The 27,637-nt window shown below is 65.8% G+C and overlaps 3 protein-coding genes across 13 annotated transcripts in view; 2 read left to right on the top strand and 1 right to left on the bottom strand.

Annotated features, from left to right (window-relative positions):
• C3H1orf159 (chromosome 3 C1orf159 homolog) overlaps positions 1 to 5,843 on the top strand; it is a 28,004-nt gene extending 22,161 nt beyond the window's left edge. For 3 of the 10 annotated variants that reach the window (XM_061185195.1, XM_061185198.1, XM_061185196.1), the window contains 6 exons: positions 445 to 531; positions 884 to 1,137; positions 2,719 to 2,853; positions 3,448 to 3,473; positions 3,588 to 3,618; positions 4,743 to 4,802. In XM_061185195.1, coding sequence (XP_061041178.1) covers positions 445 to 531; positions 884 to 1,137; positions 2,719 to 2,853; positions 3,448 to 3,473; positions 3,588 to 3,597 — 512 coding nt within the window. In that variant the 3' untranslated portion in view covers positions 3,598 to 3,618; positions 4,743 to 4,802. Of the gene's footprint in view, positions 1 to 444; positions 532 to 883; positions 1,138 to 2,718; positions 2,854 to 3,447; positions 3,474 to 3,587; positions 3,619 to 3,868; positions 4,177 to 4,742 lie in introns of those variants that run through there. The other 7 variants (XM_061185199.1, XM_061185202.1, XR_009700427.1 and 4 more) reach the window with 6 other exon arrangements.
• A 3,951-nt stretch (positions 5,844 to 9,794) lies between these two features.
• RNF223 (ring finger protein 223) lies at positions 9,795 to 12,837 on the top strand. 2 transcript variants are annotated; one of them, XM_061187200.1, is made up of 2 exons: positions 9,795 to 10,136; positions 11,609 to 12,837. In XM_061187200.1, the coding sequence occupies exons 1-2, from the start codon at positions 9,855 to 9,857 to the stop codon at positions 12,374 to 12,376; spliced, it is 1,050 nt and encodes a 349-aa protein (XP_061043183.1). In that variant the 5' UTR covers positions 9,795 to 9,854; the 3' UTR covers positions 12,377 to 12,837. The 2 variants fall into 2 exon arrangements, with proteins under 2 accessions (XP_061043183.1, XP_061043184.1); XM_061187201.1 differs by lacking the exon at positions 9,795 to 10,136 and adding an exon at positions 10,345 to 11,304.
• Positions 12,838 to 13,699: 862 nt separating this feature from the next.
• On the bottom strand, positions 13,700 to 26,199 carry LOC133089025 (tyrosine-protein phosphatase non-receptor type 11-like). The gene is made up of 15 exons (XM_061187202.1): positions 26,152 to 26,199; positions 20,144 to 20,266; positions 18,958 to 19,155; positions 18,086 to 18,272; positions 17,893 to 18,012; positions 17,582 to 17,695; positions 17,329 to 17,425; positions 17,007 to 17,086; positions 16,492 to 16,647; positions 16,149 to 16,280; positions 15,264 to 15,418; positions 15,091 to 15,158; positions 14,828 to 14,939; positions 14,621 to 14,718; positions 13,700 to 14,498 (listed from the first exon to the last, which is right to left on the bottom strand). The coding sequence occupies exons 1-14, from the start codon at positions 26,163 to 26,165 to the stop codon at positions 14,688 to 14,690; spliced, it is 1,587 nt and encodes a 528-aa protein (XP_061043185.1). The 5' UTR covers positions 26,166 to 26,199; the 3' UTR covers positions 13,700 to 14,498; positions 14,621 to 14,687.
• Between the last annotated feature and the right edge of the window lie 1,438 nt (positions 26,200 to 27,637).

Consider the following 27,637-nt stretch of genomic DNA (forward strand, 5'->3'; position numbering starts at 1 on the left):
GGGCAGGAATGCGGTTCGAATGTGCTTGGGCCGCCCGGGGGCGGGGGCGGGGGCGGGCAGCACACTGGCGCAGACGGACCTCGTCCCTCGTGGCGGCCGAGTGGGAGTGCGCTGCAGCCCCTGGTGGACGTGGGAGGTGGGGCTCGCCTCTGGTCCCCTCCAGCGCGTATACTCGGCACCTGTCGATTTCGGGTCCCCATCCGGGCCTCTGAAACCCTTTCCGAGACATCTGGCAAGGGGCCGGTGGGAATCCCTGTGCGAGAGAGGGCTGGCTGCGGTTCCCGCGGCGGCGGTTCTTGTTCTGAAATCCATCCAAGCTTCCAGAGTGGGTGAACTAGCGTCCTGGAATAAATGTGGTTTTACAGACTCAAAGCATAGCGCTCCCCGAAGGCAGCCAGCTGGCGTGGGCTTGCTTTGAGCCGAGCCTCCTGTCTCCCGGCACAGGCTGCTACGGGCACCGGGCCGAGGACGGGACCGTCAGCTGCATCCGCTGCAGGAACGGAACTCACAACAGCTCCGAGTGCAGAGGCTGTACGTCCCCCCGCCCCCCCCCCCCCCGCCTGCTTCTCACCAAGGGTCCACACCTCCAAGTCCTGGAGGAAAGGGTGGGAGTTCTCGTGGTTGTCCCCACACCTGGGCCACTGTCCCTCGGTGGACACCTCCCAGGAGCCCTCTCCCCGAGTCCTCTTGCCCCCCCAGGACAGCTGTGGGGTGGGGGCTGCTCTGCCCCCACGGCCACCTCCCTGTCTCATTTCCGGCCCATTTGGGCTGCGTCTCTGGCTCGCCAGGGGTCCTCCGCGGGGCCCCCGTGCCTGGTCCAGGACCTCACGTGGGTCTGGCGGCCTATGGAGCCGGCCGCACTGACTGCTCTGTTCGCCCGCAGTCGCTGCCCGGGGCGCACACCTCCCCGTGAACAGGAGCACAGGGATGCCCGGGCGGCCGGGTTTGGGTAAGTCTCTCGGCTCACCGGGCCAGTCCTGGGGGGACACGGGGGCACCATCGGAGCCATTCCCAGCGCAGACCCAACCACCGATGCTGGCCACGGCAGGGCCACGTCCGCAGTCAAGGGCAGGCTCCACCCCAGCCAAGAGCTCTGTACCGGGACCCAGCACTGGTCACGGAGCAGGACCCTGGACGGTATGGAAGCTCGGCCGGCTTTGAAGTCAGGGTCTGGGGTTGATTCAAAAGACTTGGCGTGGGCCCCCACGTGCCTCTGAACGGGCTGCACGTCTTCACCCTTTTTCTTTTTTTTTTTTTAATTTATTTAGTTAGTTATTTTTGGCTGCGTTGGGTCTTTGTTGCTGCGCGCGGGCTTTCTTTTTTTCTAGTTGCGGCAAGCGGGGGCTACTCTTCCTTGCAGTGCGCCGGCTTCTCATTGCGGTGGCTTCTCTTGTTGCGGTGCACGGGCTCTAGGCGCGCGGGCTTCATTAGTTGTGGCACGTGGGCTCAGTAGTTGTGGCTCACGGACTCTAGAGCGCAGGCTCAGTCGTTGTGGCGCACGGGCTTAGTTGCTCCGCGGCATGTGGGATCCTCCCGGACCAGGGCCCGAACCCGTGTCCCCTGTATTGGCAGGCGGATTCTTAACCACTGTGCCACCAGGGAAGCCCACGTCTTAACCCGTTGCCTTGCTTAGAGGCCCCCCGGCCCCTTGGTCCCTGGGAGCTCAGGATGTGCAGTTCTCCAAGGTGGGAGGGCATGTGAGGTCCCCTTGCACCATCCCTGGTGGCTCTTCTAGGACATCGGTCTTGGAGGGGACTGCAGACACTGCAGGCAGACAGACGTGCCCTCCACACCACCTGGTCCTCAGGTGCAGACACGGGAGACGCTCTGGTCCCCCGCCTGTTCCTGCTGCCAGGCATCCTGTCGTACCTGAGACGCTGGCCGAGCCACAGGGAGTGGCCAGGCTGCGGGGGTGTGGTGCCCAGGCCACCAGTGACCACTGCAGTCACGGAGCGGGACCTGCCCCAGGGTGTAGCCACCTCTTCTGAGGTGACTGGGTTGCGATGGGGGTCCTGACCCCCCAGACCCTGGTCCTTCAGCAGAGGACACGTTGACCTGGACCAAGGGCTCAGGCCTTCCCTGCGAGTCTCAGGACCGGAAGCAAGTGGCCTTGTGCTGGCGTGGGCCGACCAGCAGTGTTTGGGGCAGGGTGGGCCCAGACAGCCCCAGCTTCTTGTGATGTGGGCCTGGGCCTTGCAGCAGAGGGTGGCAGGTGAGGCCCCTGCAGTCCAGTGTTGAGCCCACTTCCAGTTGGCAAGTTTGGGGCGGTGTAGCTGGAACCCGTCCCTCCTGAGGCTCGAGCGTGGCCGGCCTTGTGCCTGTGTGTCAGGGTCAGAAAGGCGCTTCCCACGGGCACCTAAACGCAGAGCCTCCAGCTCGGCGTCCGCCCGCCGGCCCGCCTGAACCTGTGGAGGTGAAGACAGCGGGCATCTTGGTGCTGGGAGGGCCACCCTGGGTGACAGCTGACCAGCTCCAGAGAGGCGAGGTGGGGTGTATCCGCGCACGGCCATGGGGGCCCCAGAGTCTGCACTGAGTGTCAAGGGAGGAGATGGGGGGCTTGGGGGCCAGGATCACTGAACGTCTTGACAGCCCACGCCCCCGAGAACCTGAGGCCTGGGCAGTTCGAGTGCAGGGGGGACCCACACCCCTGTGTGTGGACCCCTCGGCCCCTGTGGGAGCCCAGATGTGCACCCCTGGCAGCCCTCACCTCGCTTGCAGGGGGCCCCCAGGTGGCAGCCTCCCTCTTCCTGGGGCCGTTTCTCATCAGCTCGGGCCTCATCCTCTCCGTGGCTGCATTCTTCTACCTCAAGCGTGCCAGTAAGCTGCCTGACGTCTTCTATGGAAGAAACAAAGGTATCCCTCCTGCCGGGGTGTGCCCGGGGGCACGGAGCGGGGCTGGGGCCGAGATGCAGGTGTCCGGTGCAAGGCCGCATCTGCAGCACCCTGGAGGGGACTGGGTTGTCACGTGGCTCTCGGGTCTGAGGATAAGAGGGGTGGTCACGTCCTGGGAATGCTCTGGGTGGATGTTGTGGGGTCTCAGTGTGAAGGGTGACGGGGGCAGACACTCTGCAGGCCAGCTTGTCTGCTCTGGTGGGAAGCTGGGGATGGGGGTGGCTGGCCCCAGAGCGCTGGCGGGACACCACCCGAGTGCGGTGGGAGATGGGGCCGGGCAGGCTGAGGGCACCGCTGGGCACAGGAGTGAGGGACTGGAGTGAGCCTGTAGCCGGGGACCCTCTGCAGGCTTGTGGAACCCCCAGGCTGATGGACCCCCACCTCAGGCCTGTGGACCCCTGCCCAAGCTGAGGGCCCAGCAGCGGAGGCTGAGGGTCCCTCCCAGACTGAGAGACCCCTGCCCCGAGGGTGAGGGACCCCCGCCCAGGCTGAGGGCCCCCCCCAGGCTGAGGCAGCTGTGTGGCCTCCAGGTGACACCTGTGCTCTCCCCTACAGCCCCCGGCCTGCAGCCTGGCGAAGCTGTAAGTACCCGATGGGCGGGCTGAGGCCCCGTGCATGTGCGTCTGGGTGTCTGTGTGTCTGGGCTGGGGGCCATCCCGTCTGCAGTTCTCACTGTGCCTTTTCCCCTTTTCAAGGCCGCGATGATTCCCCCACCTCCATCCTCAGGTGCGTCAGTGCTTCGTGTCCCTCGCCCTGTCGGGATGCCTCGTCTCTGGTGGGAATTTCAGAACGCCAGGCGCATGGCTGCTGCAGGGGTGCCGGCCAAGCCCCCCTTCATCAACCGCGGCTTTCGTGCCTTTTCCCTTTTATTCCTGAGATGCTGAGTCTGTCGGGGGGGCGGGGTGTTCCCAACACGGGTCGGGGGTCACCCCTGCTGCCCTCAGCCCTCCACCAAGTCCCAGCTCTGCCTGAGCAGGGAGCCAGTGGCCGGCACGGGGCCCTCCCGTGGTCCCTCCCGAGCAGTAGCTGTGTCACAGTTGACCCCGTGAGCACAGAGGTCACATCACACAGGCCACCCGCCTCTTCCCCAGACCGTGTTCCTGCCACCGTATGGAGGTCTGGAGTGGGGACAGGTGAGGACATCCTCCTCCTTGGGGACAGAGAAGTCCCTCGGTCAAGGCGAGATCTGCCCTGTCCAGTGAGACACTTGTCTGATCTCTCCAAAGCGGCGCCATGTCCAAGCACAAGGTGCCTGCGTCAGTCTCCTGGGGCGGCCGTAACAAAGTATGCAACCCGGGGGCTTGGGAGAACAGAAGTGTCTTCTCTCACGGTTCTGGAGGCCACCTGCTCCCTCCGGAGGCTCTGGGGCGGGTCCTTCCTGCCTCTCCCAGCCCCTGGGGCTCCAGGCTTCCCTGGGCTTGTGGCCGCGTCCCTCCAGCCGCTGCCGCATCTTCAGCTGGCTTCTCCCCTCTGTGTCTCCCTCCCTCTCACGAGGCCACTGGTCGCTGGATTTAGGGCCCATCAGATAATCACATCTGCAGAGACCATTTTTCCAAGTAAGGTTGCACCCGCAGGTTCTGGGCCTTAGGACGTGGACACGCGTGTGTAGTGGGGGGGATACCATCCACCCTACAGCGCATCACATGACCTGTGCCTTTGTGTTTCGGGAGAGCCGGACCCTCTCCCGGGCCGAGGGGCGCCAGGTGTCCGGGAGCTGGAGCCCGGTGGGCTTCCTCCCTGGTGGCTGCTCCAGCCCCACTCCCGTGAGCCCCAGGGAGGCCCATGACCTCAGGCCCTCCCTGCTGCCCCAGGCCCCGCTCTGATCCCGCCTGTCTCTGACCCCGTTTCAGTGCGGAAGCCGCGCTACGTCCGGCGCGAGCGGCCCTCGGACAGGGACGTGGGCCCCACTGCCGTCTCCTCCGTGGAGGCCCGGGTGAGCAACGTCTGATCCCGCGGCCCATCCACAGCCCCGCGTGCTGCCGAGGGGGGGCCCACATGAAGGCTGGGCGCTGCCCAGTGAGGCCTCAGGACAGGCCTGCACACGGCCCTGGCTCGTTCCTCTCCAGCCACAGATGTGGAGTGAGAGCCGCCTGCCTGCGGGCCTTCCTTACCGCGCACAGCCGCTCAGCGTGACTGACCCGGGGCATCACTCCGGCCTCTGTCCCTGAGCCGGGCTGGGGAGCCAGGCTGCGTGGGGTCCAGGCTCCTCGGGAGAGACAGCCTGCAGGACCCGGGTGCTCCTCTGCCTTGGAGCCCATGGTGGGCAGACCCCCTGCGCCCCCTCTGAGAGCAGTGAGGCCGAGGCCTGCCCGTTTCCAGGCGCTGCAGGAGTGAGTCGTCTGGTCTCCTGCTGACTCTTACCTGTGTTTAAGCAGAAAGCATTTTGTATAGAAGTCCCAGAGGCACGCTGTCCTCATGTGCACCCCGCCTGGGCCCCAGGCACTGGGACGGACACTGGCCTGAAGCTGCTGGAGGTCAAGGCCCCCCAGGGACGTGTCAGCCCGGGGCCACGTTTACCTGTGACTGCAGCCTGGGCTGGCTGTCTCGCTGGACCTGCCGAGGGCCGCCCTGGCCAGCAGTCTCGTCCCGCTGCCCCCGCCCCGGGGCGGCAGCCCGTGTTCCCTGCCTCGGCCTGTTGCGGAGGGACGGCTCTGGGTTCCTGTGGAAATGGGGGAGCGTCGGGGCGCCCACTGAGCACGGGCAGGGTGCTGCCTGGCCTCCCCAGAGCCTCCGCGGGGACTGACGTGTTCTCCTCCGGCGTCTGGTCCACGTCCGCGGGGCCCACGGCAGGGCCTGTGTGGCCAGCCTCCTGCTTTCTGCACTGGGATTCCCGCTGGGGTGTTTGTGGTTTATGGACATGAGCTCGGTCGCCCGGACGTGAACGATGACTGACCGGCATCCGAGAGGGGCGGCCACCTGAAATCAGCGTCAATAAACCACTCAGGCCTTTCTCGCTGGCCCAAGGGTCACCTGCTCCTCAGCAGGGGGGAAGCCTTGCTGCCGAGCCCTGCCTCGCACTGGGGAGGGCGGGGAGCTCTCAGCAAGGACCAGGACCCGCACCCCCACAGGCAGCCCTCAGCCCTCAGGACCTTAGCCTCGGGAGAAGGGGGCTTGTCCCAAGCTGCCTCAGGAGAGCAGGACTCCCTGGTGGCCCCCAGCCGTCAGGACTGAGATGGGAAAGAGTGTGGGTGCCCCCTAGGGGGGCTTTTCTGTAAAGTGACCGGGCCCATGGAGGATGTGAAGTCACGGGTGACTGCAGGCCCCTGTGCAGCCAGGACACCCATGGGGCCTCTCGGGGAGGTCGCCGTGGTGCCCGTCTCACAGCCCCCAGGAGGAAGCCACATGTGGGTACAGAGTGCAGGCTGGCGGCACCTTGGGGAGGTGGGGTCCCGTGGGCGGGTGGCCCTTGGAGGGGCTGGCAAGCACAGGGACCTTTGCCGACTGGCAGCGGGTTCATCCCGGGCGTCCCAGCCAGAGCCGCCAGGACAGAGCTGGGGCAGGGCAGAGAGCCTGGCCCGCCCCGTCTGAGGCTTGCAGCCATCGGGGCACCCGGGGGGTGTCTGCTTGGCCCTGGGTGCCGCATCAGCACAGCCAGGGCTGTGGGGAGGCTCTGCCCTCTGTTCTGGGGGGCGGCTGCCCGGGAACCTCCTGCCTCCAGGCTGACAGCCTTGAGGGGCTGTGGGTCACCCACGGGGTTCCTGTGGGCGCAAGATGACCCTCGGCTTCCCCGGGGCCCCCCAGAGCCCCTCTTCTCTAATGTCCTGTCCCCTGCCCTGCCTGCAGCCCCCAGCCTCAGCTCTGCCCCACCCCCGGCAGCAAAACTCAACTCTGAATTTGAACCTGCAGCCCTCTGGTCCCCACACTTGAGATGCTTCCCCTGACTTCCCAGGCCTGTGTGGCCTGGCCCCTTGGGCTCTCAGCCGCCGGAGACCCCTGGGCCTGGGTGCGACTGTCTCAGGCCCCCAAATAGTTGGGGGGGCATCACTGGACTCGTCAGCCCGTGACCCTGATGGGCATCCAGGCCAGAAAGCGGTGGGCAGGGTTGGGGGGCACCCGAGACGGGGGTGGGGCAGCTGGCAGGGGCAGGGCGTCTGGGCCGGGCACCATGCACAGCCGCCTCCCCAGTTTCTTTCCGTCACCCATTCCTCACCCAGACTCCAGGCCCTCACGTAAGAAGCCAAGATAAGGCCAATTTGTGGGGTAATCAGTTCAGGCCAAAGCAGGCAGGTGTCCCCTCCCAGCCCCACTGTGTCAACCACCACGGGGAACCCCATGCCCCGGGAGGTGACCTCGGCCTGGGGGTGCTTGGTGGGCACGGCCCTGGGGTCACGCTGCAGCTCGCTCGTTCATTCATCCGCTCACTCAGCGCCGGAGAAGCACCCAGAGCCGTCAGAAGTCAGAGGTCAGCAAGAGGACGCACCCACTGCAGAGGTGGGAGCACAGAGCAGGGCGAGCGGTGCCTGAGGGGGTGACCCGAGGGCAGAGGGCCTGGCGGGGGCCTGGGCACCGGGCCCCAGAAGGACCCGGCTTCCAAGGCCAGGCCGACTTTGGGGACCGAGCTCACTGCTGGGTGCTGGAGGGACAGGACCGGAAGAGTCGCCTCGTGGCCAGAGGGCCACACCAAGCCTGTCAGGAGCCCAGAGTGTGTGTGGGGACGGGCGGGTGGGGCGGGGGAGGCCGGGCACAAGTGCACCCCCCGAGCCCCTGCTTCAGCCCAGCCTCTGACCTGTGGGGGACACCAGAATCTACGCCCGTGTGGGGACCTCTCCCCAAACTGGCCGCTTCGTGTGCCCCCGGCAGCCCTCAGGGATCTGAAGCCGGTCCTCACCCCAGTCCTGCGGCAGTGGGGCCGTGGCCAGCAGGGGCCTCGGGGGGCAGGCCTCTCTCCTGCTCCTCTGGCCGAGGACAGCTTCTGTGTCCAGCCCAGGACTCCCAGGTGTCCTGAGGGCTCCGGGACCCCACATCTGAGAGCCGTGACTGGACGGGCGCGGTCACTGGGGGCCTCGTTCTCCGCCCGGTCCGGCAAGTGAGTCCCAGCCCCGGGGTCACGTGCCGGCCGCCATGCTCCCCTCACGCGTGCACACACCTGCGCACGCAGACACGTGCGCTCGCACACCCAGCTGGGGTGAGTCGGTGAACAGCCCGCCCACTCAGGCGAAGCCCATGCTCACCCCCGGAGCAGCTGCTCCTGCCTCGTGAAGCTGGAGAGCGAGCAGGTGTGTGGGGACCAGGGGGGCCCCAAGTGTGCTGAGGTCCCGTGTGGTGAGACCTGGCCAGCACCCCAGATGGCACGTCCCTCAGGTATTCCTGTCCCCTCGCCTCTGGGCACTGACTGTCCACTGAGGAGCTCGGAGATTCCCAGGGGCCCTTGGGAAGGTGTTCTCAGAGGACCGAGGACACTTCCTGGAGGCAGCATGTGACCGACCCTGCGTCACGACACTTGTGGGAACCAGAGCCCAGTCACGCACGGACGAGACTCCCCGTTCTCTGGGCCCCCACCCCTTCTCCGGGTCCCCACCCTCCCCCTCTGAGCCCCACCCCCTCGTCAAGCCCCTGGCTGAGGCTCCTCCCCCTTCCTGGAGCACACAGGGGAGCCCCAGCCCCTTCCTAAGCCCAGGTCCCCTCTCCTCCTGCAGTCACCCCGCACCTCAGCCTCCTTGTGGCTGCAGGCCTGGCTGCCCCCCCCCATCTCGCTGGGGCTCCTCCTGGGGTCTGGGCCCAGGCAGCCTGCTCTGTGCAGCCACCTCCTAACGCTGAGGGAGGGTCTTCCTCTTGCTGACCTCTGACTTCTGTTGACCGTCGGTGCTTCTCCTCTGCTATTGGGGCTGGGCAGCCTCCGGGGGTCCTGGACTACCCGCTGAGGAGCCAGGGGGCCCCTGCCTGGTGGGTGGGGATGAGCTGGGCCGTCCCCCACCAGGGTGGACCGCTGCTCCCAGCCTCACCAAGCCCAGCATCCCCTCCCACAGGCTCGTGATTGGGGTCCCATCTCAGTTCCTGGGCCCCAAGTCTAGATCAGGTGCACACTGAGGTGTGCTGTGTGCAGCTGGGGGGTGGGGGCAGGGAAGCCACGGGGCGTGGGGGAGAGCCTGCTGTGACCCTGGGGCCAGGATCAGGTGTCAGATGGGGGAGCCCCTGGCTAGGACCCAGGCCCCTCCGGCGCAGCCCTCACCCCCTCCATCCTGGCCTCCAGCCAGGCCTCCGCACAGCCTGGCCCTGTGGTCTGCTGGGACCCCGTACCCACTGGCTGAAACTGCTCCCCGTCCCCCGGGAGACTTCCGGCTCCCCTGGCTGGGTGGGCGCTTCCTTGGAGTCCCTGCCCTACATGTGTAACTGAGGTGCCCCAGCAGACGCTCCCCTGAAACAAGTTCCTGTGGCCAGCCTGGCGCCTGGCCCGCCCTCACCCCTGGCTCACCCCTTGGGTGCTCCCAGCCCTGATCCCTCACCCCACTCTCTGGACCCAGAGCAGGGAGTTCCCTCCCGGCCCCCAAAGGCTGTAGGTGGGGAGGGATGGGTGGGGGCAGCAGAAGCCCAAGTCTGGGGGTGGTGCTGCTTGTGATTGGCAGCCACACGGATGAGGTAGGAGTTGGGGCGAGGGGCAAGGGCAGGGGCTGCTTGGGGAGGGCGTCAGTGAGCCGATTGTGAGTGGGGGGCTCCTTGCAGGGACCCTCTGGGGGGGCCCACCCAGGAGCTCAGGTGCCGCCACCTTGAACAGGGTTGGTGAGCAGATCTGTTTCCGGAGGGGCTGCTCTGGCATCTCAGGGGCCATGGGGGTAGGGGAGAGGTTTTACCCAGGCATCCAGCCACCCCCCCAGACCTGCCCAGACTACAGAGCCCTACTGACCTCCAGCCCCACCCCAGGCTCCGACCTCTCAGTTCTGACTCCCCGCCCTCGGCTGCCCAGCCTGCCAGGGAGAGGACAGGAGGCCAGCCAATCCCAGAAGCGGGCCGCGCCCCTGGCCAGCATGATCCCGAGCGAGCATATAAATACACCTGCCAGGAGCCCACGCCCAGAGAACTCACACCCGCCTCAGACAGCGCTCCACACCTGGAAGAGTACACACGCCCGCCCCCCGGCCACCGGCCACCCGGCGGCCCTGGAGAGGAAGAGCGGCCAGGGAGCGCACAGGCCAGCCTGGCGCGGAGGGGAAGGAGCCAGCGCTGCCGGGACGAGTGAGCTCGGGGCCTCAGCCTGGCCGTGCCAGCCAAGAGGGTCATGCCCGGGCCCCGCTGACCCCGGCTACCAGGTAAGGCCGGCTCAGCTGGCACTCACCTCTCACCTGTACAGGCTCAGGGTGGGGCACCTCCTCAGAGGGGTGGGGCCTCAGTGCCAAGGAACCGGTTATGTGGGGTGAACTGGCTGGGGGAGGACAGCCCGCAGTACCCCCAGACCCTGCTGAGGCTGCCGCCCGGCCTGCGGCAACTGCTGTCACCAAACATAATGACATCTCACGCTGCGATGCCGGGGCACTGGTGACATCACAGTGATGTCACCGTGACTCACAGTGGTCACCATCAGGAGGCAGCAACACCTGAGCCTTCGTGGCACGTCACTGCGAAGTCATCCCACCATCCCTCCTGGACTGACCAGCAAGTCAGGGTCAGGTCACCCCTGGGGGGCCTCCTGGGCTCCATGGGGTCACGTGGCCAGCGTCTTCCCAAGGCCCTGGCCTCCTCTGTCCGTCGTGAAGGTGAAGGGCGAGTCAGCCCCTTACCCGCCCTCCTCCAAGCAGGAGCCATGTGGCTGCCTGGGGAGGAGACCTGGGCCCCGTGAAGGGGCAGCAGGCAAGGGGGAGCACGTCCCACCACCTCCTGATGGCAGCTGTGGCTGGTGTGACCCTCCCAGGTGGCGGGCCGGCCTGGAGAGGATGGCTGGGGCTCGTCCAGCACCACGCCCCCCCGCTCCCCTGGCACCGGCTGAGGAGCACTTCCAGGCCCTGAGGGCCAGCATCAGGCCCTCGTCACCAGCCAGATGAGCTGGTGCTGCAGGTTCGGGCCGCGGCTGGGAGACAAAGCTCCTCCTCGGGCCACGGCCACCACCCTTGCTCAGGCCCTCCAGTCTCCCGCAGCGCATCCAGCTCGGGCCGGCTCCAGATCCAGAGTCCCACCCCTCACCCAGCCAGGCCTGGCACCCACCCTCACACAACTGCCCACAGATTGGGTGTGCGCCAACCAAATCGGCCGCCCACACCGGGATCTGTGTTCAAGCCCACTTCACCTGACCCAGAGCCGCACTCCTCCTGTGAGAGCCCGGGTCCCGCTGGCTGTCACTCCAGCCTCCGAGCTGCCTCTTCTGCACCGTGGCTCTTCTGTACCACGTGCCCAGGGCCCACCCTGGCAGAGCCCCGATGTAAAGAGTAACTGTTGTGGGCCGCTGTCATCATCACCTTTATTTCTGCCCAGTGGCACGTCCAGGTAGGCCAGGGCTGGTGGGAGTGGTCTACAGAGCAGTGGTCCACAGGGCCCAGGCAGGCTGGGGCGCCCCAGGATGCTGAGCCCTGACTCAGCAGGTGAGGAGCTGGGGAGCGCAGGGTTACAACCTGAGCAGAAAGACCTTGAGCCCAGGGACAGGTGGACTTGGCGGAGGCGCCTGCAGACGGGCAGCGTCCTTCCCGGAGTCTCTGGGTGATGCGAGAGAGGGACGGGGAGACAGCGACAGACAGACCTTGCGGGAAAGGGGCAATCGAGGTCACTCACAGTGTCTCCGTTTGTCCCACAGCCCAGAACCATGTCGTCAGGCCCGCAGGTGTGGCACACGGCCATGCCGCTTGCCGGCAGGAGCAGCCCCACGGCCACAGTGCCCAGGTCCCCCGGCTCGGCCGGCAGCCCCAGGTCCCCGGGCACCCCTGGATCGGAGAAAGCGGCCTCCCCTCTGGAATGCTCCATCTGCTTCTCGGGCTACGACAACATCTTCAAGACACCCAAGGAGCTCTCCTGCACCCATGTCTTCTGCCTGGAGTGCCTCGCACGGATGGCAGCCACCCAGCCCGCAGGCCAGCCGGGTAGCGAGGCCGTGCCCTGCCCGTTCTGCCGGCGGCCCACGGCCGTGCCCGCTGCCGGGGCCCCCGCGCTGCACACCAGCCGCCAGCTGCAGGCTCGGATGCCGGCACACCTGCGGCGGGAGGAGCCCGTGTGGCTGGAGGGCACCAAGCTGTGCTGCCGCCCGCCGCCCTCTGCGCCTGGCCCTGCAGCGCCCGGCTTCGTGTATGTGGACGTGGGCCCGAGCAAGCCCGCCACGCCCGCAGCGCCCGTGCCCACCCCGGGCCCTGCCCGCCGTCGGGGCTGCCTGGCGCGCTGCTGGGCGCGCTGCCGGGACTGGAGGCGCGCGGCCCTCATCGGGGTGCTGCTGCTGGTGCTGTCCTGCGTGGTGCTCTGGCCCGTGCACTGCGCGATTAGGACCGGGAGCCTGCACTGCCTCCCCCGGCCGCCCGCCGCCGCCGCCACGGCCGCCACCGCCTTCTCGCTTGGCTCCCTGGCTGACAACTAGGGTTACCACCCCCACCCCCGGGGTCCCAGAGGAGCCCCCTGGGATCTCTGAGGAACCCATACCTGGTTCGGCACACCTGCCTCCTGCTCTCTGGGGCTGTGTCCTGTGGGGTGGACAAAATGGTCCCCCGAGCTCCCAGGGATCACAGATTCCTATGGGCCCCAGAGGCCACCGCCCTAACTTCCATCTTGCAGATGGGGAGACTGAGGTCCAGGAGAGACAGCTTGGCGAGGCCCCCTCCCCATACACACTGTGAATCGCCCGCAAGACCAGCCCCTTGCTGAAAAGGGAGGGGGCTCGCCATCTTTCTTTTATTTTCACATTTCGCCCACGGCTCCTCCCTTCCCCAGGCAGGGCTGGCCCCTTCCCTTGGGTGGCCAGGGGGACAGAGGGCAGTGGCAGGGAGCCCAGCCCACCCTCCTGAATTGTACATTTTTAAATAAATTATTTTGTACTCGCAATTGGTAAGGGGTCCTTACCCTCTGTGTCCTCTTTCTTGCACCATTAAGCCCCTCCCTCCAGAAAAGCCCACAGTCTGCCCCTTCCGCCAAGACCCTCAATCCAGAGGATACCCCCACTGGACTGCACTCCCAGCAGCACCTAGGGTGGATGGCTGCAGGTTCTAGGGGGTCCGACTCCTGTCCCCTCCGGGCTGTGGATGGGCTGCAGCGCTTCTGGACTTGGCTGCCCCCGGGGCCGTGAGGCTCTCCCAGGGAGATGGGGAGGGCCTGGAGCACCTGGGGCAGGCGGGACTGGTGTGGGGCCTTGGCCTGGTCCAGAGCCCTCCTCCCCAGCCCCGACCACGGTCACACCAGGCTGCATCCCCCAGAAGTCACGGCCCCACAGTCCTGCTTGGAGCCCTGACTGGAGGGCTGCAGGACCCCCGTGGCCCCCGGGAACCAAAGCCCAAGTGTGCACAGAAGCGGGGCTGGCGACAACCAGCGTGTCCTGAAGATCCACAGACCTCAGGTTCCTCCAGCAGACCCTCCCTGGGCCAGGCCTGGCTGGCGAAGCGAGTGTCACGAGGGATGGGCAGGAGTCCTGCCAACCCCCACCCCTCCCCTACCCGGTTCTGCCCTTAGCCCCAGGAATCCTGCACCACCAGCTTGGCATGGCAAAGAGAGGCCAGGCCGGTCCTGGCTCGCACAGGTCTCAGCCTCCTCATCCCTCACCCCAAAGCCCAGGACTTCCTGCTCCTACCAGCTGGGCCTCTGGCTCAGGGAGACCCTGGGGAAGTTGGGCCCAGTCGTGGGGACCCACATGCTCCCTTTCTCCAGGCCCCAACAAAGACGCAGAACTGAGAAGAAGGCATTTTACTGAGGATACCACAAAGCCACAGGGACATCCGTGATGGGAGGGTGCAAGCGTGGACCACAGGCCAGTGACATCACACCATCACAGACCAGTCAGGCACATACGGAGCCTTGCCCTCATCACCGTGGTCACACGAGCATGTCACATATTCTCTCATTCAACAAACATTTGTCCACACGCGACCGCAATGTGACGGTCTGGGCTAGGCCTGGACACGGCAGGGACTGAGCCACTGCCTGGGCCACATCCTAGACCACGGCTGTGGGCAGGGCTGAGAAGCAGCTCTGAAGGGGTGGGGGGCATGCAGGATGCAGGGGAGAGGGGCACAAACGCTGGTGACCACAGACAGGCACTCACTTGCTGGTCACTCGTGTCCCACATACAGGCTGACACTCAAACACGTGGCACACACAAGGTCACACATAGTCACTGCGCCGTGCAGGTGGTCACTGGTGGCCTCCCACACTGAGACAAACCGCAGCCCTGCAGCCCTGCCTCCCCTCCTCCAGGAAAGGCAGGGACACCGGACCTCCTGACCTTCCCTCACCATTTCTGGACGTGCAGACCTGGTCAGGGAGGGTCTGAGGGGCAGACCCGGGACCCCCGCCCCCCAACCCCGCAACGCTCCGGGCTGGGCGCCGGTCTGCACAGTCCTAAACACAGTCCTTTGGAGGAACGCGAGGGCCGGCCTTGCTGGGCTCCCGCCTTCTCGCACGGCTCCAGCCCCACTCGGGGCGCGCGCACTCGGGGCCCTCACGGCCCGAATGGCAGCAGGTTCTCGTACACGTGGCCGGAGGCCTCCGGGGTGCTGCGGGCGGAGACGGGCTTCGGCTGGGGGCCACCTGCGATCCCGCCCCCACGCCCGGGCCACGCCCCCGAGGCCTCCCTGCCGGGACTCCGCCCCCGCCCGGTCCCCGACACCCCACTCACGCCGCCGGCGCCCGGGACGGCGCGGGTCCGGGGCTACAGCCGGGGTCGGCGGGCGAGGTTCCCACCTTCAGGGAGTCGCGCTCCTCGGGCGGCTCGCGCTGAGGGGAGGGGCCGCTGGTCACCATGGTGATGCCCCCGCAGGTTCCGCCCCGGCCCGGCCCTGCCCCCACCTGCTCGCGCAGGCGTAGCTGCTCGCCCCGGATGTACCGCTGCAGCGCCAGGTACACGAACTTGTACTGCGCCTCGGTCTGCACCATCCCCGAGCGCTGCCGCCGCACATGCTGGATCGTCTTGGGGACGTCGATGTCGCAGCCCAGCCCTGGGGACGAGCGAGCTCAGGGCGGGGCGGTGAGGCAGGGAGGAGGTGGGAGGGCCAGATGAAATAGGCGGGGCCGGCAACTGCAGGGGGCGGGTCTAGATGGGAGGGGCGGGGCTCGATTGCAGGGCGGGGCCTGCCTGGGGTGGCTCACCCTGCCTGCGAATGACGTCCACCAGGATGTCAATCACAATGATTGTGCCAGTGCGTCCGATGCCGGCGCTGTGGGGACAGACCAGGAGGCCTGTGGCCAGTTGACGGGACAAAGCCGTGGCCCCTTCCCCGGTGGCACCTGTGCCGCTGGCCCCGCCCCGTCCCTGGTCGCACCTGCAGTGCACTACCATGGGTCCGGCCCCCGGCATGCTGCTCTGGGCCCGGTTCACCTCGTCCAGGAAGCCAAGGACGCCGGTGGGCTCGGCCGGCACCCCGTGGTCCGGCCAGCCGAAGTATTGGCAGTGCTTCACTGTGCGCGGTGACTCCTCCTGGGCAGGGCGGGCTGGTGAGCGCCAACCGGGGGGTCTGGGCGAGTCCCAGGCGCCCCGCGCAGTGTCGGGGCTGACGCTGCTGTGACCCTCGGTGGGGAGGGGCCCAGGGACTGAACCGGGAGGAGGCAGGCTGTGGCTCGGTGGGGTTTGCCAGAAGGAGTGACCAGCGGGGCCCGGACAGAGCAAGAGGGAGTGGGAGGAAAAGATGGGATTCAGGGCTTGGGGGACCCCCAGATGGCCCCAGGAAGCTCAGGTGCCTGGGGAAAGGAAGAAAGACGGTCTGGGGGAGGGAGCAGCTTTCTGGGAAGTGAATTCTATTTGGGAAAGGCCAAATGCAGAGGCTTGCAAGACCCCCCAGGTGGTTAGACAAAGGGAACTGGCCAGGAGGGATCTGTGCCTGGGACAGGAATGGGCACCACTAGCATACAAAGGAGGCCGAAGGTGCTGAGACGGCCCAGGGAAGGGCTGGAGGGAGGGGTGCATGTGGGTGTGAGGCCACCCTGGAGCCAGGCAACTGTGGCTGAGAACGTGCCCGACTGGGAACACTGCCCAGCAGAGCCCAGGCCAAGACTGTGCCCACTGGATTGAGGGACGTGGAGGCCACCAGGGCCAGTGGGGTCGGGTGGAGGCAGGGCCAGCCCAGGGCCTCCTCGCCCCAGCGCAGACCTGGGGACTTCCCGACCACACTGACCCTGGCCCCACAGGTCTCGTTGCCCTCCAGGCTCACCTGGTCTGCCCGCCACACCTGCAGCTCCCTCACACAATAGCCCTGGGCCTGGTGCTCAGCAACGTCGCACACACGCAGGCGGCCATACTCTTGGCTGCCATGCAGCTCTGGCCAGTATCGGAAACACTTGTTCTGGGAGGGTGGGGGCATGGCATCAGCCATACTGGAAGACCACCAGCACCCTTGCCCCTCTGCCCTGTGGGACATACACGGGGTCTCTTCAGTGCCCTCCCTGCTCCCCCAGCATCCCTAAGACTGAAGAAGCAAGGCTGGGCCAGCACCAGCACAGGTCCAGTGGGGCACACGGCAGGAGGAGGGGAGGAACGCGAGCCTGAGCTCCTACCCGGCCTCGCTCCACCTCCCTGGTGGTCATGACGATGACACGCGTGTTCTCCTGGTGCACCATGGCCCAGAAGGCAGCCACCGTAGTTGGCAGACAGCCCTGGGTGGCGATGTACACCTTGCCTGGTCCATGGCCTGGCTTCTCCTCTGGGTCACTCTGAAAGGAGGTGGGGTCAACTGCCTGCTGTTTCCAGGAATCAAAGTGCCAGAGGACCAATGCAAGTTGATGCAAATGATATGCAAAGTAGCCCAGTGGCTCACACGCAGTCCACTGAGGGTGGGAGGGTCTTAGGACCAATATTTAGTCCAGCAGGCTCTGAGGACCCCTCTGAGGACCCCCTGTGGACTGCCGCACCCTGAATATCTGAATATCCCCCTGAATATCTATTGTCTTGCCAAGGTCCACAGATCACTTCACGAGCTCCAGGCTCGTTATTATGGGGGATGGGGTGACTGGTGTTTGATCCACGCGGGGCCACGCGTGCAGCTGGCCACCCACACCTCATGCACACTCACCCTGATGTAGTTGGCATTGATGTAGTCGGCTCCAGGCGTGCTGTCCTCTACATCACGCAGGATGACACGGGTGGTATCAACTGGGAAGGGAAGATGCCGCTCAGGTCTCCAGGGCAGAGGGGATGCTCATGGACCCCACCTGCTTCCTGGCCCGCTGACCCGTGGTGAGCAGAGACAAAGGACGCAGGGGCAAGAGGGGGCATCACACCACTGGTGGGGAATGACCCCTGCCTTCACCCCGCAGGACCCCTCTGCCAGATGGGCCCCTGAAGGTGGTGAGTGGAGCCCTGGCCCCCCACGTGGCCCCAGGCCCCGGCCTCACAGGGAAGGATGTTCCTGTATCGGTTCTTGGGCCTGTTCTCTGGCCGCTGGCCCTCCTTCCGGGGATACAGGAGCCGGCACTCCTGCTGCTGCAGCATCTGGGGGAAGTGGAGCTTTAGCCCGTGGCCCCAACCCTTCCCCGGAGCCCTCAACCCCTGCCCACACCCCCTGACCCGCACCCCTCTGCTGGCCCTTGCCACAGCCCCAGAGGATGGGAGTTGGGGGGTGGGGGGCAGTGGGCAGCAGTCCAGCACCTCGAACTCCTCCCAGAAGCCCTGCTTGGCCTTCTCGCTGGCATCCATGGCCTCGTTGAGCTCCCGCACACGCCTCTCAATGCTTGTGGCGCTGACTCTCGTGGTCTTGAGGGGCTGGCGGGGAGAGGCCCACGTCCAAGCTCAGCAGGGTCCAGCGGACCCCATAGTGCCCTGGCCCCCACACCCTTGCCCTCAGCCACCCTGCGCCAGCCTGGTGTCCTTTCTCCCGGGTGGGGCTGTGCCAGAATCCCTTGCCCCCCCAGGTGGAGAAGCCCACTCAGAGCCCAAGGTTCAGGTGCCCGGGGGCATACCTGCTGGAGGTGCACTACGGTCCCCGACCTCTCCACCAGAGGGTTCTTCCTGTAGCATTCCACCAGATCTCCCAGGGTGTCAAACCGCTCGCCACCTCCCACATCGTACTTCCCATCTGGCTGTGGGGGCGGTAGTGAGCGGCCGGTGGTGCCCCCTCCCCTGGGTCACCCCCCCCCCGCCACCGCCTCCTACCTGGAAGTGGATCATGACATGGGTGACGCGTGCCTGGCGGCCTGCCCTGTCCAGCTGCTGTGTGAGCGCTGACAGCACGAAGTCCCCAGGTTTGCTCTGACTCTCCCGAACCAGGAAGCTGCCCGGACACCCCTTCTGCATCAGCAGCTTCTCGGCCTCCTTGCCAGACAGGTGCCCGTGGTACCACCTGGCCCAGGACGGCACAGGTGAGACCAGGGGCCCCGGCCTGGCCAGGTGAGGGGCACAGACCCACATGTAGCTTAAGGCTCTGAGACACAGATACCGAGAGAGGCACAGACCCACCCACCCAGACCTCGGGGGCCCAGGCAGCACCTGCACCCAGGCCAGCCTCCGTCAGCCCTGCCCACCTCTCCGACCCTCCTCCGACCCAGAAAGCAGCAGGAGGCAGGACAGGCGGGCCCTGCAGTGCCCCAGGGTGACCACCAGGTGGCAGCCTCATCCTCAGCAAGGAGGGGCAGGATGGTCTCCCCAGGCCAGCCCCACCCTGCTTCCTCGGCAGATGCAGCTGGCTCAGACCTCCGCAGTGCAGATGGGGAAACCGAGGCTGGGGGATCCTGCTCTCCCCAAGTCATCAGCCAGGAGGGCAGGGGGCAGGCTGGCTGCAGCTCTCCCACCCTGCACCCACCCCTGTGGCTGGTGCCTGGGACCTGGAAGAAACGAGGCCAGAACCCCAGGGGAGGGGGTACAGTACGGTCCCTCAGCTTTGCCACAGCTGTGCCCAAGCCTGACCCTGAGTCCTGGGGGCAGAGGACACCCAGAGGCCATGCCCAGCGGCCCCTGCCCCCTCGGTCACTCACACACACACCTGTGCAGACACACATGCCTGGCTAGATGCAGACCCAGCTGCTTACCGTTCCGACGTGGGGTCCTGGCAGCCCAGCGGGTGCCAGAGCTCCACGGGGGCCCCGCCACGCTCTCGGAGCAGCCCCCCGCGCTGGCCTGTGTAGTGCTGCACCAGCTCGGCCAGCGTTGCGAACTTCTCCCCTCCATACAGATCGTAGTAGTCGCCTGTGTTCTGGATCTTGATGTGGGTCACCTCGTCGTGGCGCCTGGAAGGGCCGGTGCACCAGCCGCCGTTGGGGGCTGCTGTTCCCACCATCCACCCTCCTTCCCATCACCACCCTCAGCTTCCCGAACAGTCCCTGGGGTTTTCCGGCCCTGAGATCTCAGCCTCTGCTGTCCCCCTGCCACGAACAGCACAGCCAAGGCCAGGCCCCTCCCCTCTGCAGCTCCCCGGCCAGCCAGTGTCCGGGCCCCACCCTGGGTGGCGGGCACCCAACCCCCACTGCCCCTGGGGCAGCCAAGATTGGGCTTGTCGACCACAGGCCTAACTCTCCCTTGGCCTGGAGGCCGAGGCTGGGGCAGCCTCTCCAGACAGACTCTGCCTCACTCCAGACCACCTGCCCAGGGGCTCCAGAGAATGGGGGACTGGGGCCCCGAGACTGCTTCCCCCAGGTGTCCCAGTGTGGCCTGGGAAGCCCCAGGGGAGAAAGTCTGTGTCTCCAAGGTGAGGGAAGTCCATCCTGAGGGCTAACCTCATCCCGCCTGCTGCCCAGGTTTAGTAGAAAACCCGGAAGGATCTGGAGCCCTTTGGGCAGACCCCTCCCCAGACCCCAGACTGACCCGCCTCACCCAGGGTGGACACGGATCCGGCTGTCCACTCTGCTGGTCGTGACTCCTCCTGCCCATCCTCCCCACACATTGGCCCTTTCAGGGCTCCGGCGACACCCCCAGTGGGCGGCATCCCCAGGAGATGGGGGCACAATCCCGGCCATTGAGGCCCCTCAGAGGGTGGGAGGGAGGCCCTGCCGATGCCCACCTCACAGAGCCCTCCCTGAAGGCCTCTCTAAGTGGCCCCCTCCTGCCCAGAGGCCACCTGGCCAGGAATGCCAGACTCCCCCCCAAGATCTCGCCCCCAGCAGGGGTCCTCACTGCCTACCCCCTCTGGAAGGACTGGGGAGCCTGAGGGTGTTCCGACCCCTTGAAGTCTTGCGGGGCCTCGGGGCCCGTCTGCGCCTGGCAGCACCACCCACCCACCTGACGGACAGCGTGAAGCCGCCCGGGCGGCTCTTGCTGGGTCTTGCCAGGAAGCTCCCGTGCTGGCCCTTGGACCGGAGCAGCTGCTCCGCCTCGACCCCACCGAGGTTGGGATGAAACCACCTGGAATGAGGACAGCAAGTTGGTGACGAGAGAGCCAGGAACACCGGGCAGTCCTGACCACGCCCACAATGCCTGCTGGGGCCGCCCTGCACTCACCACCGTCCTTGAGCCATGACCACAGGGTCTGGGGTCCGTGGGGAAGGAGGGGGCGTTGGGGGGGGGACCGGGGACACAGATGGGCAGACCCCCTCCAGAGCCCCCACAAGGACGCCGGCAGGAACCTCAGCTCAAGCCCTCGGCCGTCTCTCCCCCCGCCCACCGCCCACCAGGCGTCCCAGCTCAGCCGAAGGCACTTGGGACCCCCCCAAGGCCACCCAGGGCTCCCTTCCTCCCCTTACAGCCCAGCAGCAGACCCTGGTGGCGCACCCCTCCCACCTTCACCGCCCCTCCCGGTCCTGGCCACCACCCTCTCCCGAGGGACCCCAGCATATCACGTCAGTCACTGGGTCAGCACCCCCGGAACAAGAGCACAGCCCACAGGCCCGTCACCCCCGAGAGCGCCCCCCACCCCATTGCCGCCTGCCGGTCCCGGCCCCTCACCCCCACCAGGCCGTGCCCCTCGGGGCCTCTGCACCAGCTGTTCTCCGCTCCCGGCCCACATCGAGTGACACAGGGACCCTCTCCCCTCACTCTTCGACACTTATTCTGCTTTACTTTTCTTCACAGTATTGGTCACCTTCTTGACATATGTTACACATTTATTGGCTTGTAGTCTATCTCCTTGATTTAAGCTCCACAAGGGCAGTGTGTACGGCAGGGTTGAAAACAGAGCCTGGGCATTAACAAACATACTTGAATTCAGAAGTGAATGACCTACAAATGGATGGTGGGTGCTGGGCGAGCCCAGAGAGTCACCATCTGTTCTGCTGGGGGTCCAGGCTGAGAGGGACTCAACCCCATCCCCGCCGCTGCCACTGCCCTGGGACTGACCTTCACAGCCTCCTGCACGAGATGGGGGGACAGGGCAGGGGGACCTCATCAGGACTGCACATGAGCCCACGGCTGAGATCATAACTGCTGTTAACTTTACCCCGGTGGCTTCTGTCTCCGTGCATCTCCCCCATTAGGGCAGGAATTTCTGGGCCTGGGATTAAATCATACTCGTGCGGTGGCCCCAGAGCGTCTCAGAGCAGGGTCCCTGCACGATCCCCCAGAGGGACACTGTAACACAGTAACTGGCCTTCCATTGGCAACACTGTGTCTCCCAAAGGCCACTGCAGGAAGGGCTTGGGATCTCTGGTTCAGAGGTGTGTCCCTGGTTCACCGCGCAGATGACACGGTGTTGGGGGTAGTCCTGCCCCATCCTGCATCCAGTGGGAAACCAGGGCCCCCGACTCCAACTCTGCTGCCTTGCGACCCCCCAGGCCCCGCCCAGTTGTTCGCAGTCATAACCCGGGCACAGATGGGGTGGGGCTGCTGTGCCCTGGGCAGACCCTGCCCCGCCCCACAGCTGACCCAATACCATCTCGCCCCATTGAGATCTTTCTGGAATGGGAATCAGATCACATCTCTTGCGTAAAAGCGGCCTGCACGCCTCCTCCGGCCCTCCTGCCGCTCCCTTGCCTCTCCTGGGCCCCCTTCGTCCCTGCCATCAGCTCCTTCCTGACCCCTCCGAGGAGCCACTGTGCTCAGTCTACATCTCACTGTCTGATGCACAGCCCATGGCAGGTGTGGCGTGTGCAGGTGAATGGATTAAAATTCAGCAGCATCATAATCCCAGTTCCTGGGTCACAGTGGCCACATTTCACTGCTGGAAGCCACGTGTGGCCACTGGAGGCTGTCGACTGCGGGTGGGAAAGAAATATTTCCACCATCACAGAAAGCTGTGGCCTGTGCTGGCCCACACTGCCCATCTTCGCCTGAGTCCCCACAGACCTGTTTCCCTGGGCTCTCAGGGTCTCCCCCGGCCTCCCAGGGCCAGTGGCCAGTCCTCCTTCCAGAAGCACGCACTCTACACGGGAGTTCTCCACACTCCCCTGGTTTCCCACCTCAGCCGGCCTGGGTCCTCTTCCTTCTTCTGACCCCGCGGTGTTGGAGCCCCACCACCTGTGCCCTACACGTGTCTCCATGTCCATGCACTGTCTACACCTCCAGCCCCACCTGGGCTCTGAGCTTCAAGCTCATAGACACAACTCTTTCCAGTATCTCTGTCTGAAAGGTAACAGCATCTCTATCTTAACGTTTGCAAAATTCGAAACTCCTGACAGGGCCCCTGAAGCCCTGTTCTTCTACGCAGTCCTCACTCAGTGAAGGGGGTCACCGCCCGCCCATCGCTCAGGTCCCTGCCCTCAACTCCCCGGCACTCTCCCAATGCTGTGCCCTCTTGCCCTGACTTCCAAACGCCCCAGAACCAACCACTCCTCCCACCGCCCTGGGACCAGTGCCCACCGGCTCTTGCCTGGACGGTAGTATCGGTTCCAGGTCTCCGGGCCTCATCCTTCACCCGCAGCAGAGCCATGGCAGACAGAGGGGTTCTCAGAAAATGCACATCAGAGCCGTTTAAACCTTGCCAGTGGCCCTGTGTGGCTCTCAGGACGCTCACACACACCTCAAGGACCCCCCACTAGAAAGCCCCTCCCCCCGTTGTCCATCTCTCTGTTCACTGACCTCACTCCTCACCTGGCCACCTCCAGCCGGCCCTACGGGGCACGGCTCACACCCCCTCCCTGACCATCCCGCTGCCCCTGCCATCAACACTGCAGCTGCATCACTGCCCCACCTTCCACGTGTGGCACCTGCAACAGCAGACGGGCACGTACAGGCTTCTGCGTTTACCTGTCTCCCCGTGTCTTCATCACTAGATGTGAGCCCTGGGGAGGACAGGCTCCGTTCTGACCTCCATGGCTCCCCAGGGTCCATGTATTGGTTCAGAGAGGCCCAGAAGCTCAGGTGACCTGCCCAGGGCCACCCAGAGCTCCTATCCAGCTCTCCCTGGGGGAAGGAGGGATACCACCAGCCAGGCACTTCCTGGGCACTTTTTGGGCCTGGGGTCTCAAGCTCCCTCCGGTGCTGGCTCTAGAGGAGTGGGACCTGGGGGCGGTTTTGGTCGAGTGGTCCAGCAGATGAAGCTGCCAGGGAAGGCTTCCAGGGGGAGGAGCGCCACATGATGACCTCCGGGCCAATCACAGGACAGCAGGCGAGGCCACCAGGAAAAGGGCGAAGGCCTCGTGCTGTCAGAGACACGGCAGTGTGTGTGTGTGGGGGGGCACTGGAGCCCAAAGGAAGGCCTCCGACCCCCCCACCCTGGGGCCCCCCACTCTGCTGAGCCACATCCTGTGCCCAGGGGCCGCCTCCCCCAGTCCCAGCAGCCTCAGACTGCAGTCCAAGATGGGCAATGCCCAGAGTGTGGGACCAGGGGTAGAGGGTGGAGGCCCAGCATCAAAGCCACAGAGCAAGGTGAAGGGCACGTTGTTTGTCCTTCCTGGGACTCTCGCTCATACTTTCCGTCCCTCTCTCCTCCCGAAAGCTGCCCCGGGTCTACTGGGTGGAAATCTCCAGGGGTGGGGTATCCTGAGAGGCCACAGCAGCTCACAGCGCAGCAGCTGCAACCCCAGGCCGAGGTAGGCCTCACTCCCCCGACCAGGCCTAGAGGTGGAGCCGGGTGTCCGCAGGCTGGCGCAGCCGGCTGCCCCTGGCTGAGGGGTGGGAGGAGGTGGGGAGGCTACAGGTCCCGTCTCCAATCTCCACACCTGGGTCACTTCTGTGCCAAAGGGCTCCCTGCTCTGTGGCAGGTCGGTGACTCAGCTCTGCCCTGGTCACATGGTCAGGCAGGCCTGGGAGAGGGGCAGGTGAGGTGGGCAGGGCACGCTGGTCTCCCCATGGGTCTAACAGCCTGGGCCTGTCAAGGCCAAGCTGAGTCTAGTCAGTGCTCCGGAGCCCAGGAACAGCCCAGCCTGAACCCACTGGCCACTATCTGGTCCAGCTTTCTGTGTGGTCTTGGTGTCCCAGCTGTAGATGGCACAGCTCCAACCCTGGGACCCTGGGAGACCCATGAATGGCCTGTTGACATGCTTACACACACGGTACAGGGGCTGGACACACCTGCAGGGAAGACATTGTCATGATGGTGGGAGATACACAGACAAGTGGGCAGGGTCCCAGGCTGGAACTCCAGGGCTGAGGACCCCAGAGCACAGTCAGTGTTCTTCTCCATCTCCCTGCCCCCAGCCCCTCCTGGTCCCAGAGGAACCTCAGCCAAGGCCCGTCCTGTCTATGCAGAACCGAACTAACCAGAGACACGCTTTCCTCTCCAATCTGGAACAGAGGGGGAACTCGAGGGTGCTCAGCAGCTCCCCATGGGACCCGGCTCCTTCCCAAGCACCGATATCAACACATCAAACAACAGCACTAGGCAGGACTTGCGCCCAGCCCTGCCCGCAGCACCGGAGTCCCGGGGCGAGTGGTGCCGATGACGGTGCCCGTTGACCCACAAACCACAGGGCGATGGGAAGGCGCCACAGGGTGGGGGCAGGTGTAGGGGGATGGGCTTCGCTTGGGATTTGGTTGGGCCTGCCCAGGCCTGATAGGGGTGTGGGCAGCGACCCAGGGGCCAGAGGAATGACAGTCCAGATGGTCATCACAGGGTGGGGCAGGGAGGGTTGGCGAGGGCGGGCAGAGCCGCACCCGGGGCTTTCCCAGGCTGGCCCAGGGTCACATGCACATGACACGGACATGACCTTTCCTGACCACCAGGACTTGCCTGGGGGACAAGAAGGAGTGAGGCCGAGTGGAGCCCGAGGGGCGGCTCCAGGCAGACCCCAAAACATTCTGCTGCCTGAGCTCCAGCTGGTTGCTAAAGCTGGGAATCGCAGGGCTCTGGGGCTGACAGGTTCTTGGAGAGCCAACCCACTTCCACTATTCCTGAGCCTAAGAGGGCCCTTGACCCTGCCGGAGGCCACCGTGCCAGGCTCACCACACCCCTTGTAGGGATTCTGGAGCCCTCACCGCTGACGCACTGCCCTGGCCCCGCAGATCAGATCTTGTCCAGCCCCCTCACTGATCTAGGAAGTCACTCGGGGTCTTAGGGAGACCCTTCCTGTGACCTCCAGCCTCACCAAGCCCCAGAGGGGGGTGTTCCGGATGTGCCAGGAAGTGGTGACAGGCGTCTCACAACTGTGGCTCCCCGCTGACATCCACATCCAGCTGGAGTCTGAGCTCACAGGCGTGTGTGCACACCCCCGGGGGGGGGGGGTCTGGTGGAAAGGGCAGGAAGGGCCCCTTCCTGTACAAGTCCCATCTTCCCTCTTCATGGAGGCCAGAAGCTGGCTTGACTTGAGCCCTGTCCCGGGTCTCACACACACCCCTGCCAGGGAGCTCACCCCTAAACCTGGTCCTTAGGAGGGTCGGTGGGGGGGAGAATGAGCCTGTCAAGGGAGGGCTGGTCCTTGCAGGTCAAGGGGCCACGACTACTGGGGGAGACCAGAGCCTCCAGGATGGCCCCAGTTTCAGGACTGGGGAAAGGGGGGACCCCGCCAGGTGTAACACATCTCTGGTGGCCCAAAGGGAGCCTGGAACAAGGCAAGGAGCCCAGGGGAGTGAGAGAGAGAGGGTCTGTTACTGACCTGACACATGCTGCCCACTCTAGGCTCCAGCCACTGCCACCCAAGAGCACCATCCATTCTCTAGGGTCAGGGTACCTCTGACCCCCCACCCAGGCCCAGTCCCCGATCAGAAAGAGTTCTATCCATCCGCCGGGGTAAGGCTGGGCCTCGCTGGCCCGGGACGCGTGGAAGGGGGCGGGTGTCAGAAGGTCAGGCTTGAGCGCCACCGGTCCGGAGCAGGAGACGTCCCGGGGAGCATCTCGCCCGCACCCCCTGTCCGCGCCCGTCGGCCGGAACCGCACGTGGTGGGGTCCCGGCTTCTGGCCACCGGGCGGCCGGACTCACCTGCGCGAGGTCATGTCTGCGGGGCTCAGGGTGCTCCGGCCGCACGGAGGAGGCCCCGCCTACCTCGAGGATCCGCCCACCGGAGCCCCGCCCACCGGGATACCGCCCCGCCCACCCTAGAGGCCCCGCCCCTCCCGACCTCCCTTAAAAGGAGCCGCGCCCTCAGGTCTCGCTACGGTGCTGGGAGGTTGCACCAGTTCCCGAGGGCGCCGGGCTTCAGGACGATGGGCTCACGCGACATCACGGACTCGGAGGGCGAAGGCGCCAGGCGGCCCTGGTCCGAGCGGCGCGGAAAGTGATTAATTATGTGTCCTGTTCGTCTGGGTGCTTTCCTTCCAAGAACCTTTCCAGCTCCGCCTCCGTCCTGGGGGAGGAGGGGCTGCCCTCCCCGCACCCTGGGGGGAGGGGCTCGGAGCTAGAGAAACGGGTGGAACAGGTCCCACCCGCCCCGCGTCCCGGAGGGGGACCCCAGAGGGGCGGAGGTGGGAGCCCACGTGATAACCAGCTCTTCCCTCTTAGCCGTCCTAGCTTGGGCTGCCGGCTCCCCTTCTCCCCACCTCTGCCACGCGCCTAGTCGCCACACTTCCTAAGTGATGCTGACACCCCCTTGACCTCAGGGCCTTTGCTCCTGCTACAACTGCCCCCACCAGGCCGGCTTGTCCCTGGGGTCCGCTGGCCAATCGCCTGGGGGTTCCACCCTTCCTTGCCTGGGCTCCTAACCTTGGGATCCCGTTAGGACTGTCAGGGCCTGCCCAGCGGCCCCCACCACCACACACACCTTTTCAGGAGTGGTACACCACCAGCTTGGAACCTTCTGCTGCTTGCAATCCCTGATCCCAAATCACCACCACCTGCCGAGAGCAGGTTAGAGCGCTCCGTGCCCTCCTCGGCTTTTCCTCTTCTTCACCCTCCTGACAACCTTGAGGGTCCTGCACCCGCAGCACTGGTTGCCCCGAGAGCCCCTCCTTCTGGAAGCATCAGCTCCCAGACCACCCTCTCCTGGTCCTCCCACCATGGGGGTCTCTTCTCCCCTCACTCAGCCGAGCCCACCTACTCCCTCATGTGCCAGGCCTCAGCCCAGCTTCCCCTCTGCTTGGTAACCCACGGCCTCCTGGACTCCACTCAGGTGGCCTCAGCTCCTCAAACCCAGCCGTTCCGGACGCAGCAGGGGGCCTGCCCAGGTGCTCCCGCGCCTCGGTCAGTGCCTCCTCCTCCCTGTGTCCAGGCCAGCACCGGCCCACCCCGCCCACACCCACCAGCGTTCCCTTCCCCCCAGGCCTCACCTCCACCCCATCCTGGCTCCCCCAGAGGCCCTCCTTGCCCTTAGTACCGCCAGCCCACTCTCCTCACAGCCCCTCTTCCCATCCTGTGCTCACAGACACCCGGACGTAGGCTGATACATGTGCAGACACGTACACGCATGCACACGTGGCAGGGGCTGTGGCCTGCCTGCAAGGCCCGCCATCCCTAAGGAGGCTACCTGGGG

Source organism: Eubalaena glacialis, chromosome 3 (assembly GCF_028564815.1).
Source record: "Eubalaena glacialis isolate mEubGla1 chromosome 3, mEubGla1.1.hap2.+ XY, whole genome shotgun sequence".
Taxonomy (NCBI): domain Eukaryota; kingdom Metazoa; phylum Chordata; class Mammalia; order Artiodactyla; family Balaenidae; genus Eubalaena; species Eubalaena glacialis.